This window comes from Tenrec ecaudatus, chromosome 10 (assembly GCF_050624435.1).
Source record: "Tenrec ecaudatus isolate mTenEca1 chromosome 10, mTenEca1.hap1, whole genome shotgun sequence".
NCBI classification, from domain to species: Eukaryota; Metazoa; Chordata; class Mammalia; order Afrosoricida; family Tenrecidae; genus Tenrec; species Tenrec ecaudatus.
Genome location: NC_134539.1, coordinates 121,095,110 through 121,110,529, shown reverse-complemented (window position 1 = coordinate 121,110,529; position 15,420 = coordinate 121,095,110). Strand labels below are relative to the sequence as shown.

General features: G+C 41.8%; 1 protein-coding gene and 1 pseudogene across 2 annotated transcripts in view; one reads left to right on the top strand and one right to left on the bottom strand.

Annotated features, from left to right (window-relative positions):
- The window catches only part of PPM1D (protein phosphatase, Mg2+/Mn2+ dependent 1D), a 48,073-nt gene extending 37,283 nt beyond the window's left edge, over positions 1-10,790 (bottom strand). The window contains exon 1 of one of the 2 annotated variants that reach the window (XM_075561478.1): positions 10,110-10,790. In XM_075561478.1, the coding sequence (XP_075417593.1) occupies positions 10,110-10,584 (475 nt within the window). In that variant the 5' untranslated portion in view covers positions 10,585-10,790. The remainder of the gene's footprint in view (positions 1-10,109) is intronic. The other variant, XM_075561477.1, reaches the window with a different exon arrangement.
- A 2,441-nt stretch (positions 10,791-13,231) lies between these two features.
- LOC142458238 (glutathione peroxidase 1-like) lies at positions 13,232-14,631 on the top strand (annotated as a pseudogene).
- The last annotated feature ends 789 nt before the right edge of the window (positions 14,632-15,420 follow it).

The window sequence follows — 15,420 nt, the reverse complement described above, 5'->3', positions numbered from 1 at the left end:
TCAAGGTGAATTCTGAATACAAATAAATATTGGATGGATCTTAGCTGAAAGCAAATACCAGAAAAAATGTTTTACCCAATGTTTCACTGACAGTGCAAAGGCATTCAAGTGTAATTATGTTAGAAGCTCCTTGTTTTGAAAGAGCATTCTGGCTATACTTCTTCCAACACAGATTTGTTCATTCTCCTGACAGGCAGAAAATGGTATATTTCATATGTTTTGCTAACGCTACAATTCAAAGGTGTTAATTCTGCTTGGATCTTCTTATTTGTTGTCCAGCTTTCAAATGAAGATAAGATCCTACCAAGGTTAGGGTCAGGCACATCTGTTTTCAAAGTGACAACTTTTAACACTTTAAAGACATCTTTTGTAGAAGATATGTCCATGCAATACATTGCTTAATTCCCTAATGATTGTGGATCCAAATATAAAATATTTGAAAATATGAATCTCTTCTGATTTTGTTTAAAACCATGCAGTGTTCTTCCCTTCTGCTTGAAGAACTCTCTTGGTCTATGCACAGGTTCCACATGAGCACAGTAAGTATTCCAGAATTCCTATACTTCACAATATATAATTTGTTGCTTAGCTTCACATACTTTCTTTATTCCATACAGAATTCTAACAAACTAAGGTGATGCCTTTAGAAAAGCAAATCTTGTGTGCAGCTGAGTCCATTCCAAACAGTCCCCATCCTTGAACAGCAAGAGCAGTACTGCCCATAAATAGGATTTCCTAGACTGAATTATCTGTGGGTGTAGACCAGGGATCCTCAAACTTTTTAAACAGGGGGCCAGTTCACTGTCCCTCAAACCCACTGGAGGGCTGGACTATAGTTTTTTTTAAAAAACTATGAACAAATTCCTATGCACACTGCACATATCTTATTTTGAAATTTTTTTTTAATGGAGCAAAATCACCCGGTGGGCCAGATAAATGTCCTCGGCAGACCGCATCTGGTCCGCGGGTTGTAGTTTGAGGACCCTTAGTGTAGACTGTCGCAATTTTCTCCCACAGAGCACCTAATAGGTTTCGTTAGCTAAACATTTAACCATTAAACCACCAGAAAGACACATGTCCTTTCGCCAAATCCACTGGTGAGAACTCTATTATGAGGAAATTATCTAAAGAAGAAAACCATTATTTTGTCTTTTACTTTAATCTAAACTGAACCCATTATTGTGCAATTCATTCTGACTCACATTGACCTTACAGGGCAGAGCAGAACTGCCCCACAAGTTTCTAAAGCAGAAATCTTTACAGAAACAGACTTGTCACATCTTTCTTCCACAGAAAGGCTGATGGGTTCCGATCACTGACCGACCTTTCGTTTAGCAGCCCCGGGTATACAACCACTAGCAGTCCTTGTTTTAACACCCTTCTTTAGTCATATTAAATACAGTGCAGGCCTGTGCAGCACTCATTTTCCTCCTTGCTCGCATATTTGTTCTGGAGCACAATGTAGTCTTCAGGCATGCAATGATTTTAAGACTGAATGACCTGAAGACAAAATTGCTGAGGCAGATTCATCCAAGAGACAAACATTTTTAATGTGTGCTGCCTAGTTCATGTCACCTAGGTACCAAAGGATTACAAGCATTTTCAGTATGGGACCTGGTTTTTGGTTATTAATTTGATTCTGTTAACTACCCAGTATTTTCCCATTAAGGATATTCCCTCCTTAATATTTAATTTACACTTAATTTATAATCTAAAAAGTATAAACCAACTGTCATCAAGTTGATTCCAACTTATGACAACCCCTCCTGCATCAGCGTAGAACTGTCTTACATAGGGTTTTCAATGGCTGATTTTGGAAGCAGACAGCCAGATCATTCTTCCAAGGCACCTCTAGATATCCAAATCTTTCAGTTAGCAGCCAAACACATTAACCCTTTGCACCATACAGGGCATAAAACTGAAAAAATTTAGCAAAGTTTTCAGATATAAAAATAAAGTCAAATGGATAAGAACCAGACATTACTGATTTAATACAGGCAACCACCATGATAAGTGGAGATAAGGTTGACATTGTCAGGAATTTTATCTTGCTTGTAACCACAATCAATGCTCAAGGAAGCAGCAGTCAAGAGATCAAAAGATGTATTTCAATACGTAAATCTACACAAGACCTCTTTAGAGTACTGAAGAGCAAGGATGTTATTTGCCGACTAAGATGTGTCCTGTCCCAAACTATGGTATTCTTCATTGCCTCACATACATGTGGAATTTGGACATTGAGTAAGTTTGACTGTTGAAGATAGATGCATTTGAATTGTGCTGGAGAATCGTGAAAGTACCAAGGAATACTTGCTAAAAGGATAAACCGATCTATATTGGAAATAAGGCCAGAGTACTCTTTGAGGCAACAACAACAAAACTTTGTTTAACATACTTCGGACATACCGTTAAGAGAAACCAGTCCCTGGAGAACATCATGTTTGGTAATGTGCAGGGTGGCAAAAGAGAGGATGTCCCTTGATGAGGACTGACACAGAGGCTGCTTCAATAGGCTTGGGCCTAGGAACAATTTTGAGAATGGCGCAAAAATATGCAATGTTTCCTTCGGTTGTGCATAGGGTTGCTATGGGTCAGAGCCGACTCAATGGCACCTAACAGTAACAAATAGACTAAATGTCAGGAGCCCTGGTGGTGTGGTAGATAATGTGTGGGGCTGCAATTTGAAACCACCAGCTGATTAGGCTTTCTACGTTACAAGGATTTACAGTATTAGAAACCCATAGGGACAGTTCTATGGAACTGACTTGATGGCATTTGGTTTAGTTATACTAAACTGCACGGAACTGTTGGCTTTAAAATGGTTAACTTTGTTATATAAACATCACCTCAGTGAAAGGAAATTAATCAAAAATGTGTATGTATACCAACAAGAAAAAGTACTCATGCCCAATAAAATGATAAAAAAAGAAAAAGTACTCACAATGAAATCTTACTAAAGGTGTTCACAATATTTATAAATATAAATTTTATTGAAATAAAAAGAACTATCCCATTTTTACACAAAACTTTATTATGGATATAAATTCTCCCCAAAGTAAAATATAACATACCCAATACTATCAAATTATCAAAAGATTGTTTGTGTACATAATCTATGTAACTGAAAAATTTTACAAAATCTTAAAATTGTGGATTGTGTGAGGGATACATAATTTAAATTTTAGTGCAGAACAAAAGTCTATGAACCATTATTCTAAAGAAAAATATGGTAAAGAAGTGAACTCAGGATATCAGATATCAAAATATAAAATATGAAGTCATAATAACTGAAGCACCCCAATAAAATGATTTATTAAAATTAAATTAATAATAATAATAGTTGAAATAGTCTGGTCTTAGGTAAACAGACTATACCAAAAAGCCACTCACTGCCACCAAGTCAATGCTGACTCATAGCAAGCCCCTGGTGGGCTTCCAAGACTATAACTGCTGACAGGAGTAGAAAGCCCAGTCTTCCCCCTACTAAGTTGCGGGTAGTTCCGAACTGCCGACCATGTGGATCCCAGCCCAACGCAGAACCACTACACCACCAGCGCTCCAAATAGACCACAGACACAAAATTAAAAATCCAGAGGTAAAATAATATACATAATACATGTATTTCATACAGTTGTTCTTATAGTCTACTGGAGAAATGGTGTTAGGGCGAGAAATTAGCTATCCAATGGGAAAAAAATTAATTTTATCCCAACCCCCCACCATCATAAAAACAAATTCAATATGGATTATAGACATAACTGTGAAAAGCAAACCTTTTAGAAGAAAACAGTGGCATCTTTATGATTGTAAGCTAGAAAGTTTTCTTAAGATTCAAAAAGAAAAAAATGAACAACAAAAGGAAACATTAGTAAACTACATTAAATTGAAACTCTTATTAATTTAATATTTAAAAAATAAAACAAGTTAAAAAACAGAAATTTAAAATACAACCTAACAACAACTACTAGTGTTGGCAAGGTCATGGTGCAGCCATAACTCCTAAACATTTTGGAGATAATGAACATTAATTTTGGAAAGTAATTTGGCAGCACCTAGTAAAAGTCAGAAGCACTGTTCACATAGTAGGTTACACATTGGGCTGGTAACCACAAGGTCAGCAATTTGAAGCCACCAGCCACTCCATGGGAGAAAGATGAGGCTATCTACAGCTATAACAATCGACAGCCTCAGAAATCCAATGGGGCAGTTCTACTCTGTCCAGGAAAGCTGTATCAGTCGGAATCAATTCAGTAGCAATGAAGAGTAACTGAAGGCAAAAATACACATATTCCTATCATTCAGCAATTATACTCTTAATATTTTAAAATAGTGGGCCACCAAATAATTTCTGAGAAGGTAAAGATAATAAATATTTTCAGCTATACAAGCCTTCGTTGTAACTACTGAACTCTGCTGCTATATTGTAAAAATAGTCACAAGCAATTTGTTGTAAGTAATCAAGACAGTGTTCCAACAGAATTTTATTCACACACACACACAAGATAGCAATTGTTTTAGCTATGGGCTATAATTTGCCCACCTCTAACCTACATAAACTCTTAAAACAGGTGAAAATCACACCTACAAGAATGTTTCCAGCACCATGGTTTTTAATTATAAGTATTAGGAAACCTAAAAAAATCTATTAAGAATAAAGTAAGTGAGCAGCATAGTGGACTATTTATACTATTCACATTCAAAAACAAAAATACTAGAGCTATATGTAACATCATGTTGGAATCACACTATTAGTGAACCATAAAAGCAAGAACCAAAAGAATATGAAGTTAGATGTCAGTTATGCTATAAAAACATGAAAAAGTGCTATATATTGTTAAGTGATATATCTTAATATAATAAAATCATAAAGAGATGAATAATAAACATGAAATTCAGGATTTAGGAAAGCAATTGTCTTTTGTGAGGAGGAAAAATATGATAAATATACTAGAGGAGGCTTCAATTATAAAAGAAATTTAAAGATATTTAAGTTGGGTTATGCATTAGTGTTTATATGGAAAACTTTGTGTAGACAGTTTAAAGATTCAAAGAAATAATTTTACCTGTCTAATGCAGAAGCTAATTGGAACTTAAGCTTCTTCTCTTTTCACTAAAATTATTATCAATTCTGTAGTTGCAGATATTACCTAATAATGATCAAAAGTTAAGACTAACAAAAGTGGACAAATAGTACTTGATAAATAGCATTATGGCAAACAACTCTTTCAGAGGATATAATCCTTAGGAGTAAAACCCCCTGGAAATTAAAAAATTAAACATAAAGGCTTCAAAAATTTCATGATTCTATGAGAAGTTTACTTCAAAGTTGTTTCCTTTCACTCTTCTCCAATTTTAAAGTATCAGCCAAACCAATTAGGTAAACACAGGTATTTTCATAATTCTTTCAGTCACACACAAAAAAGAAAATGTTTGATCTTTAAGTCATGTTTGATCTTTAAGACAAATTAACAAAAATTTCATTTTATTAAAAATATTATGGGAATTCAGTATGTTATCTTTCTTGGTAACAGTCCAGCAACAGCAGACTATGATATACATTAATAAAAGCTTTGTTCATTATCTTCTTTGCACTATCAAAGAAAGGAGTAATAACATTCTTTCAAATGAGTGAATCCAAAGAAATTCCACATAAATTTTAAAGCATTATTTCTTAAAAAAGCAAACATACTAAAGAATAGTAAAGCTATACGAGTCATTACGTATGTGAAAAAATAGGACATTATTATAATTTATGATCAAGAGGTGATAAAAATAAATTAAAAAATAATTTATTCTGTCAGTCCTTACTATATCCACCAACTCCCTCCCCTATTTTGTAACAAAAATAACTCGTATTTGAAATCTTCAGATTTTTCCTTTGTAAATGTGGGGAAGGGTACCAAAGCACTAAAAAGACTCTAGAATGGCTTACTGTTAAACCATCAAAATGTATTTAGAAAACTGATTGTGGTGATGATTGTACAACTCTTCTTCATGTGATTAAACTATTGAATTGTATGATATTAATTATTTGCCAATAAAAATGTTGGGAGGAAAAAAAATATGTTCATGAGGAAGAGAATGTTCGTTCAAACAAAAAGAAAGACTATTTACATTCACAGAAATTCCACTCCACTGAACTGGTTCTTGAGAGGCTAGTTTGAGCTAAGCAGCGGGAGGGTGCAGGGAGGGCAGTTCTAATAGAATGGAGTATCTTTGCTGCCCCACAGATCTTAGCATTTAGCCCAGAGCAGATACTATTGCATAGCTTTCTCACCGGGATCTGTGAGATACACAGGTCAAAGTTCTTTTCATAAGAAAGCTATTAAGACTTTACTGGTCCTTTTCCCTGTGCTGACATGTGTACTGCCAGTAACAAAGCAAAGTTGAGTATATTGGCTTGGTGCCTTAGGAGTCAAGGGAATGTCAACAAACTGAATTGCATGTCACTGTATTCTTCATAGCTGTTAAGTTTTAAAAAACAAATACAAGGATACAAGTCAGTTTCACTAGCAATGTCCTTGATGCAATAAAAATTAATTTAAATAAATCTCAAATATACACATATTTTTAATAGTATATATGACAAAAAGGGTAGTATCCATTGCAGGCTCCTACCTCATAGTATGGCTGTTGAAAGAAAAAATTCTGATTATCTTAATTATGAACTGGACAAGCCAGTTTTATTTTCACGAAACCACCATTTTTGCTTGAGAAACTGGCCAACTGTTAATTAGGTTGAGGTGTTTGGCGCACATTTTTTAAATAAACAAAAGTGAGCTTTCACCTCAAGAAAAACTGACAATATTTGTTGCCAAGGGCAAAACTAATTGTTGCTTAAAAACACGTATTTTGGAAAATGCATATCTACTACACTGAGCTTATCTACTTGTCAACTTACAGACTTCCTTGCACTCAGTGAATCTAACAGATGCGGGTTTTGATACTATATTATAAATGCCACATCAATATTTAGGTTATCTGTATAACTCAGTGACCCATTATTTCTCAGATTATTAGTGCACAATGTTACAAAATTACACATATATAAAAGACTCATTCAAAGTACTAGGCCATTAATTAAGCTTATTTACAATTTAAGCTCAAATTGAGCTAAAATTACAAATACAGAAAGTTCAATGATATGGTACAAGACTGCATTACAACAAGCCTTCAGACACTATTACTTTGGAGCAGACTATGCAAAATTATCTGAAACGACTACGTAAAAACAGATTCTTCCCTTATTCAACATGTCTATGGTAAGGTATTTTCTTCATATACTTCAAACAGAACTGCCTAACAGGCTGCAGCCACAGCTCTGAGATCCAGTTGCTCTCATGAAAAACAATGTCACAATTCTCTCTCATCAATACTCTAATTTTGGAAGAGTAAAACAAGTATATTGTTGTTTTAAATTGATTAAAATATGTTTTTAAATTTCTCAGCTTTCTCATGATTGATGTAGCCCACATAAATAAAACACCCTTTCAAGTCTTCAGTAACATAAAAGTACATAGTGTCTGTCCTGAAATAAAAAACAAAACAAAAAAACAATAACTACAGCTGTAAATCAATGAGAATAACAAAATAAACAAGATTTATTAACATCCAAGAAAGAAGTCTCACAACGGAAAATTTGCTGACTTGGGAAGATGTAGGTTAAATATATTTGAGTTGTTTTCCTTGGGGAACAGGGCGTGGGGGTGTGGGGGGGCGGAGGTGGAGAAGGCAACAATCCAGGAAAATGGAATTATTTCAATGTGCCCTAGAAAGAGATGAGTAGCATACTTAAGTAGAATGTTGGTGACAGAAATGTGGGTGACAGAATTGCCTGGGGAGGCTAAAGCTGGACAGAGAACTTAGTCTCTGGATTAAAAACTGAAAAGTTTGAGCTTATTTTATAAAGTCCTCCAAATTCTGTACTTAAGTAAATTTTTTATAGTGTATGTCCTGTGTTAATAATTCCATACACCTGGAAAACATTTTTTAAATGTTATTGCTAAACTTAAAACCCGTTAGAAGTCAGATATGGTTTATTCAAACTTTGAAGATGGAGTCCACGGTTTAGCAAGCTTTAACATTTGTCTGGGTTTTAAGGCTCTAAACTATGAATCATAGGGGTGAAAATTTGATTTTAAAAGTATGAGTATGTGAAAATATATACATTCACATCACTGCCCAGAGTTATTTTAAAAAATCAACTAGCTGCAAATGTTTCTATTTTTCAATCCTTAAAAGTTTAACATGGCAAATTCATGTTGCTTCAGGTGTACTACCAAAAAGAAAATGAGGATGAGGTTTCTAAATAAGTCTTTGTGTCTAATTAAACTCTCTCATTGCCTGGTTGTCTACTTCCAGTTATCCTGCAGTCAGTAAAGTGATATGTTTCTAGAATACACTGCAGTGCTTTCAGCTCAACCCGCCTACACAAAAACAAAACAAATTCATAAAAGAGGCCTCTGGGATTGGATGGGGAAATGCCTACAACAGCAAGCTGACTGGATGGTTTATGAGTCAATCAAACAATTCTTGGCAGAAAGCCAGGCAAATGGAAAACAAACAGCTTTTGAAAGAAGCTTGTCTATAATACTGACAATAGCTTTTCCAAAGTATTGTGAAGCTGACAAATCTTCGACACTCTTTTCTGTTTCTAACCCTCAGCAGGAAATAAAACGTTTTATACTAACATAAAGAAGAGCTCTTCTATTTTAACGTCAGATCATATTATGCTCTTTTTTTCTATTCAAAATTTGCATGTCATTTAATCACCAAAATGAATAAATGACTACAGTCTGTATGATAGCATGCTGGGTACAATAGCAATGGCTACTTTTGAAAATACTTAAATTTTAGATGACACAGCCACGGCAGGCTCTCTGGGATACTCTTGACCGAGTTTTTAGAAATTAAGGTCCCTATTCCCTAATAAGGAGCCCCGGTGGTGTAGTGCTCCGGGCTGTTTAACTGAAAGGTCAGCAGCTCAAAGGAGCCTGTCGCTGTGCAGGAGACAGATGAGTGCCTTGGAAACGGCCGGCGCAGTTCTGCTCTGTCCTCCCGGGACGCTATGAGTCCCAACACGCTCACAGCAAATGAGTTTGTGTTTAATTCACTTACACGGTTGCTATGAGCCGGAATCAATTCGATGTTAGTAAAGTTGGGGATCTTCATATTTGGGGGAGGGGGTGTCTTCCTTTTAGCATGTTAGTAAATTCGTCACCTTTTGCTACTTTGATAGTCACTCTTAAGTTCTTTTAAATAAGAACTGTTGAGCGCTATCTGGCTAAAGCAACTACTAAAAAAAATAAAGAAATTATACTTTTAAAAAGCCCGAGATGAATTTCAAACGTATCCCTCACAGGGGACTCATTTAAGAGCGAACCCGCTCCGCGCATTTCCTTCCTTTACGCAGTACAAGCATAAAGATCCGCAAAACAGGCACGGTCACCGCCCCGAATCCTTCCCAAGACCTGAAGTGGTTGGGGCGACTACCTGTCCGCAGCTTCTCCACCTTCCTCTCCTCGTGCCGCGGTGACCCCCCAACCATCCATGATTTTCGTTGCTACTTCATCACTGTCAAGTTGCCACTGTTACCAATCGGGCGACCCCCGTGAAAGGGCCGTTCGCCTCCCACAGGGGTCGCGCCCCACAGGCGGGAGAACCGCTGCCTTTGAGCCCCTCTCCAGGAGCTGACTCGACGTACTCCGACGGGCAGCCACGCGGGGTCCACGCGGAGCACGGATGAGGCCCGCAGCAGGCAACCGAGAGGGGCAAGCCCCGCAAGCGCCGAGTGACAGCCTGCCAGGGCAGCCCCTGAGTCTTCGGCCCTCGCCGCCGCCTGGTAACAATGTCTTGGAACTCTCTTTTGGATAGAATCTGCGCCAGGTTTCTACCCGGTGCGCTGCCTTCCCATTCATGCTGGGCGAGAGGAAATCGGGCGAGGGCCAGGGAGGGCAGTCATCCTCTCTCCCAAAGCCAATGCATCTGCCCCGATCTGCACCTCGCAAAGCGCCATTCGTCCCGGGGGGCCCCCCCCGCGATCCGGGCGGGCTCGGAAAGCCCTGAACTGTAAGAACCGGAGGCGGCTGCCAACAAGCCGGGGAACTTACCGAGCTTCTTCCACATGGCTAGGTGACAGGCGAGGAAGCCTTTGCGGATGGCAGCGCAGACCTTGGCCGGCTCGGATGAGGTGAAGCCCTTCTGTTTCTTGATGAAACCCCACAAGTGCTCCCGGGCAAACTGTGCCGCCTCCCGCCCGCCGTGCCCGTCGCACACGGCAAAAAATGCTACTGAGGACCGGCGGCGGCAGCAGCGGCCAGGAGCCGCCGAGGGCCCGGGGTCCGCGGGCGAATTCCGGGCTTCTCGGGCTGTCCCCGGCGGGCCTCTCGCTGAGACGTCGCTGCCGGGGAGAGCGGGCGCCGGTGGTGATGGCAGCGGCGGCGGCTGAGAGGGCGGGCACCTCAGCGAGAGCTTCTCGTCGGCCGTCGACTCGGGCTCCACAACGATGTGAGTAACGTCCTCCATGTACTTCCTCCCGCCCTGGTCAGAGAAGACGCTCACTCCCAGCGAGTACAACCCCGCCATGGCCGGCCGGCCGGAATCCCGCCGGTCCCTCGCTGCCCGCCGAATCCCGCGGCGGGAGACCCTCTCGGCGCCGGCCGGCTAACTATTGTTTATCTTCGACGACGCCGAAAGGGGGGCGGGGGCGGTCCCGAAGGTGGGGCGCGCGATGTCGGGACTTGTCCGCGAGCGAAGGGCCGGGGAGGTAGGACGAGCGGGCCGAGCAACTGCGCCTGCGCGCTGCGCTCCCTCCGCCGGCCCGCGCCGACCACACAAATCAGGCGTTCTCCCGGGCTGTCGTCACTCGGCTCGCCCGGACGGACCAATCGCAGTCGAATTCGAGCGGACCCGCCCCCGCCCCGGCCCTTCGCTGCTCCTGGCAACGGCTCCGCCCCCCCGCCCCCGCCCCCCGCGGCGGGCTTTGGGCCCGCTCGCGAGCTCATTCAAGGTGCCCCGGCCGCGCGCTGTGCTCCAGCTTCCCGCGCTCAGCGGCTGCTGGCCTGTTACCGAGCCACTGAGTCTGTCACGTTACCGCCCCGGCCCCTACCGCTACCGGTCACCTTTCCCGCCTTGCTGCTCCCCGAGAGAATAAAGCGGAGCGGGGCTCGGGCCGCCCACGAGTGAGAGAATCTGAAGGAAAAGACTTCCGATTCTTCAGTGAAATGGCGGGAAACATCCCTCCGTCGGAACGTCGTTTGTGAACTGACTGGGAAAAAATGGGACTGCATGGTTGAGCCGGACCTGGGTGGGACGTTTTGTAATGGGAAGTGGGAGGAATGCAGTTTTGTTAAAAGTTGGGGAATTTCCACCGTCAACCGTACGCTCTCATTTCGCATAACTAACGAGGTATGTCACAGACCAGAGGTTTGGGTTTTAACTATGCTAACAGATCTTTTTCCAAACGTAGTACAGGCACTCTCCAGCCTAAGATATTCATTCCTAAATTTGTAGATAAATTGGAAGATGTATTAACCAAAAACCCACTGCCGATTCCGCCCGTCGTTTGGTGTTAGGCAGCACATTGCCCCTGAGAGCGAATCTGAAACACTGCTGGGTCCTGGGCCATGCTCACAATCGTTTCGCCGGAGCCCATTGTTGAAGCCACCAGGTCAGTGTAGCGCCTAGAGCAGTGGTTCTGAACCTGGGGGTCAAAGGACCCTTTCACAGAGGTAGCCCGATTTATAACAGTAGCAAAATTACAGGTATGAAGTAGCAATGAAAATAATTGTATGGTTTCTGGGTCGCCACAACATGTGGAACTGTATTAAAAGGTTGCAGCATTAGGAAGGTTGAGAACCACTGAGGATTTTCCTCTTTTTGTCTGACCTTCTGCTTTAACAAACATGATGTCCTTTTCTAGGGACTGAACTCTCCTGATAACATATCCAAAGTATGGTGAGAAGTCTCACCAACCACCCTTCGAAGGAGCACTCTGGCTGCACTTTCTAAGGCTGATTTGTTTTTAGTTCTGGCAGTCCCTGGAACTTTGAATGTGCTTCTCCAGCACCATAATTTAAATGCATCAATTCTGTTCCAGTCTGCCTTATTCAATGTCTAACTTTCCTTTTTTGCTTTCCATAGAAGTTTCTTTTTTTATTTTTAATCGTTATACTAGGAGCTCCTACAACTCTTACCACAATGCATACATCAATTGTGTAAAGCACATTTGTGCATTCATTACCCTCATCATCCTCCAATGTCTAACTTTCACATGCATATGAGGCCATTGAAAATACTATAGCTAGAGTCAGCTGCACCTTAACCCTAAAAGTGATAGCCTTGTTCAAAATTTTAAAGAGATCGAGTGCAGCAGATTTGGCCTGTGCAATATTTTAAAATCATTTTATTGGGGGCTCATACAATGCTTCTCACAATCCATACCTACATCCATTGTGTCCAGCACAGTGCAATATTTCTTAACTACTGCTGCCACAATGATTGATTATGGATCCAAAAGACACTTTGTAGGGTTTCGGAGACTGTAAATCTTTACTGAAGCAGATAGCATCTTTTGAGCTGTTTATTTGCTCCCGTGAGCTGTTGGTAGATTTGAACTGTAGGCCTTGCAGTTATCAGGGAACACTTTAATTCTTAACCAACAGTGCTACCAGGCCTCCTTTTAATCTTACTTTGGTGCAAGAAAAGATCTCTAGGGGAGCTGTCAGGTAAGCATTGAGCTACTAAATTCAAAGTCAGTAATTCAAACCCACCAGCTGTTCCACAGCCTCAGAAACCCTCCTGTGTTGTTATGAATTAGAATAGAAAAAGAGTGGACTTGTTTGTTTTTAAGTGCAACAAGAAGGCCTTGTGTAGTGAGTTAAATATTGAGTGACTATAACTGAAAGGTCAACAGTTCAAACTCAAATATTGCTCCATAGTCTTGGAAACCCTAGGGAATAGTTCTCTGCTCCGTCCTATTAGGCCACTATGAGTCTGAACTCATGGGTTTGAGACTTTTGAGGGATGTAGTGCAAGAAGTCTTAGTGATGCAGTGGTTAAGCACTGCACGTGGGATGTGGTATTCTGCTTCAGTAAAAGTTAGCATCTTACTGGTACAGAAACAGTGAATCCAGGGCGGATGATGCCTTCAGGACCAGTGGTGTGAGTGGCGATACTGGGAGTGTAGAGGGAGGGTGGGTTGGAAAGGGGGAACCGATTACAAGGATCTACATGTGACCTCCTCCCTGTGGGATGGATAACAGAAAAGTGGGTGAAAGGAGGCGTCCGGACAGGGCAAGATATGACAAAATGATAATTTGTAAATTATCAAGGGTTCATGAGGGAGGAGGTAGCGGGGAGGGGAAAAAAAGAGGACCTGATGCCAGGGGCTTAAGTGGAGAGCAAATGTTTTGAGAATGATGAGGGCAATGAATGTACAAATGTTCTTTACACAATTGATGTATGTATGGATTGTGGTAAGAGTTGTATGGGTTCTTCTTGCCGACCTCTGTCCGTCTCTCTCTCCCGCGCCTCCCGTCCCGGCGTCATGAGTGCCGCTCCACTCGCGGCCGCCGCGCGCTCCGTGTACGCCTTCTCCGCGCGCCCGCTGGCCGGCGGGCAGCCGTGAGCCTGGCCTCGCTGCAGGGCCAGGTGCTGCTCATGGAAAACGTGGCGTCGCTCTGAGGCACCACGGTCCGGGACTACACCCAGATGAACGACCTGCAGCAGCGCCTCGGCCCGCGGGGCCTGGTCGTGCTAGGTTTCCCGTGCAACCAGTTTGGGCATCAGGAGAACGCCAAGAATGAAGAGATTCTGAATTCCCTCAAGCACGTCCGACCTGGAGGCGGGTTCGAGCCCAACTTCTGCCTGTTTGAGAAGTGCGAGGTGAACGGCACCAATGCACACCCGCTCTTTGCCTTCCTCCGGGAGGCCCTGCCGGCGCCCAGCGACGATGCCACCTCTCTCATGACCGACCCCAAGCTTATCACCTGGTCGCCTGTGTGCCGCAACGACATCTCCTGGAACTTGGAGAAGTTCCTGGTGGGCCGCGATGGTGTGCCTGTGCGCGGGTACAGCGCCGCTTCCCCACCATGGACCTCGAGCCCGACCTCCAGGCCCTGCGCTCCAAGGGGCCCCCCCGCAGTGCCTAGGGCGCACCGCCCTCCCGCAGGCTGCCTGGCAGGCACTACGCTGCCTGCCTTGCGTGGGGACTTCATCAATGAGGGTGTTTCTTCTAAACCCTAGTGGAGGAACACCGGAAGTCCGGGAAAGCCCCCGCAGGTGGGCACTAGCCCTGCCCGTCCCAACCTCCCCTCCCAGACCAAATAAAATTGTTCCGTGTGTAAGGAGGAAAAAAAAAAGAGTTGTATGAACCCCTAATAAAATGATTTTTTAAATCCAAGATTAAAAAAATACATAAATAATTTTTGATTCTTTAGTTAAATGATCATTAAAATATTGGGGGAATTTTCTTTACAAATCTTCCCAGGTTCTAGAAAGGAAGGGCTTGTTTGCGTTATATTCAGATAATGAGGTAAAAAGATAAAATAAAACATAAATGGAGTGGTAAGAGTTGTATGAGCACCTAATAAAATCTAAAAAAAGAAAAGAGAAAAAATGACTAGGGCAAAGAATGTACGGATGTGCTTTATACAATTGATGTATGGATATGCATGGATTGTTATAAGAGTTGTATGAGCCCCTAATAAAATATTTAAAAGAGAATAAAAACATAAATGGAAAGAAATAATTCTAAAGGGGGAATCGATTACAAGGATCTGCATATAACCTCTCTGAGGGATGGACAACAGAAAAGTGGGTGAAGGGAGATGCCGGACAGTGTAATATATGACAAAATAATAATTTATAAATTATCAAGGGCTCATGAGAGAGGCAGGAGCAGGGAGGGAAGGGAAAAAATAAAGAGCTGATGCCAAGGGCTCAAGTAGAAAGCAAATGTTTTGAGAATGATGAGGGAAACAAATGTACAAATGTGCTTGACACAATGGATGGATGTATGGATTGTGATAAGAGTGGTATGAGCCCCTAATAAAATGTTTTGTTTTTTTACAGCGTCTTGGAAGCCCTCTAGGCTATAGGGTCACTATGAACTGGAATCAACTCCACAGCAGTGGGCTTTGGGTGTGAAGAGGTTGCTTCAATTGTTTCAAAAAGAGCAAATTTGCATACTGTTTAAGGGCAAGGAGGGAGTTGGAGTTGTCTATAAAGTGGATGTTTGTAACCTGTAGTTTTTCTGACTAGCCTGGATAATTTTACCAAGGATGCCTGGTGGCACAATAGGTTAAGCATTGTGCTGCTAACCTCACAACTTGCCATTCAACCCCACCTGCTGTTCTCACATAAAGATTTAGTCTCAGAAACCCTACAGGGGCAGTTCTGTCCTACAGGGGCACTAATTGA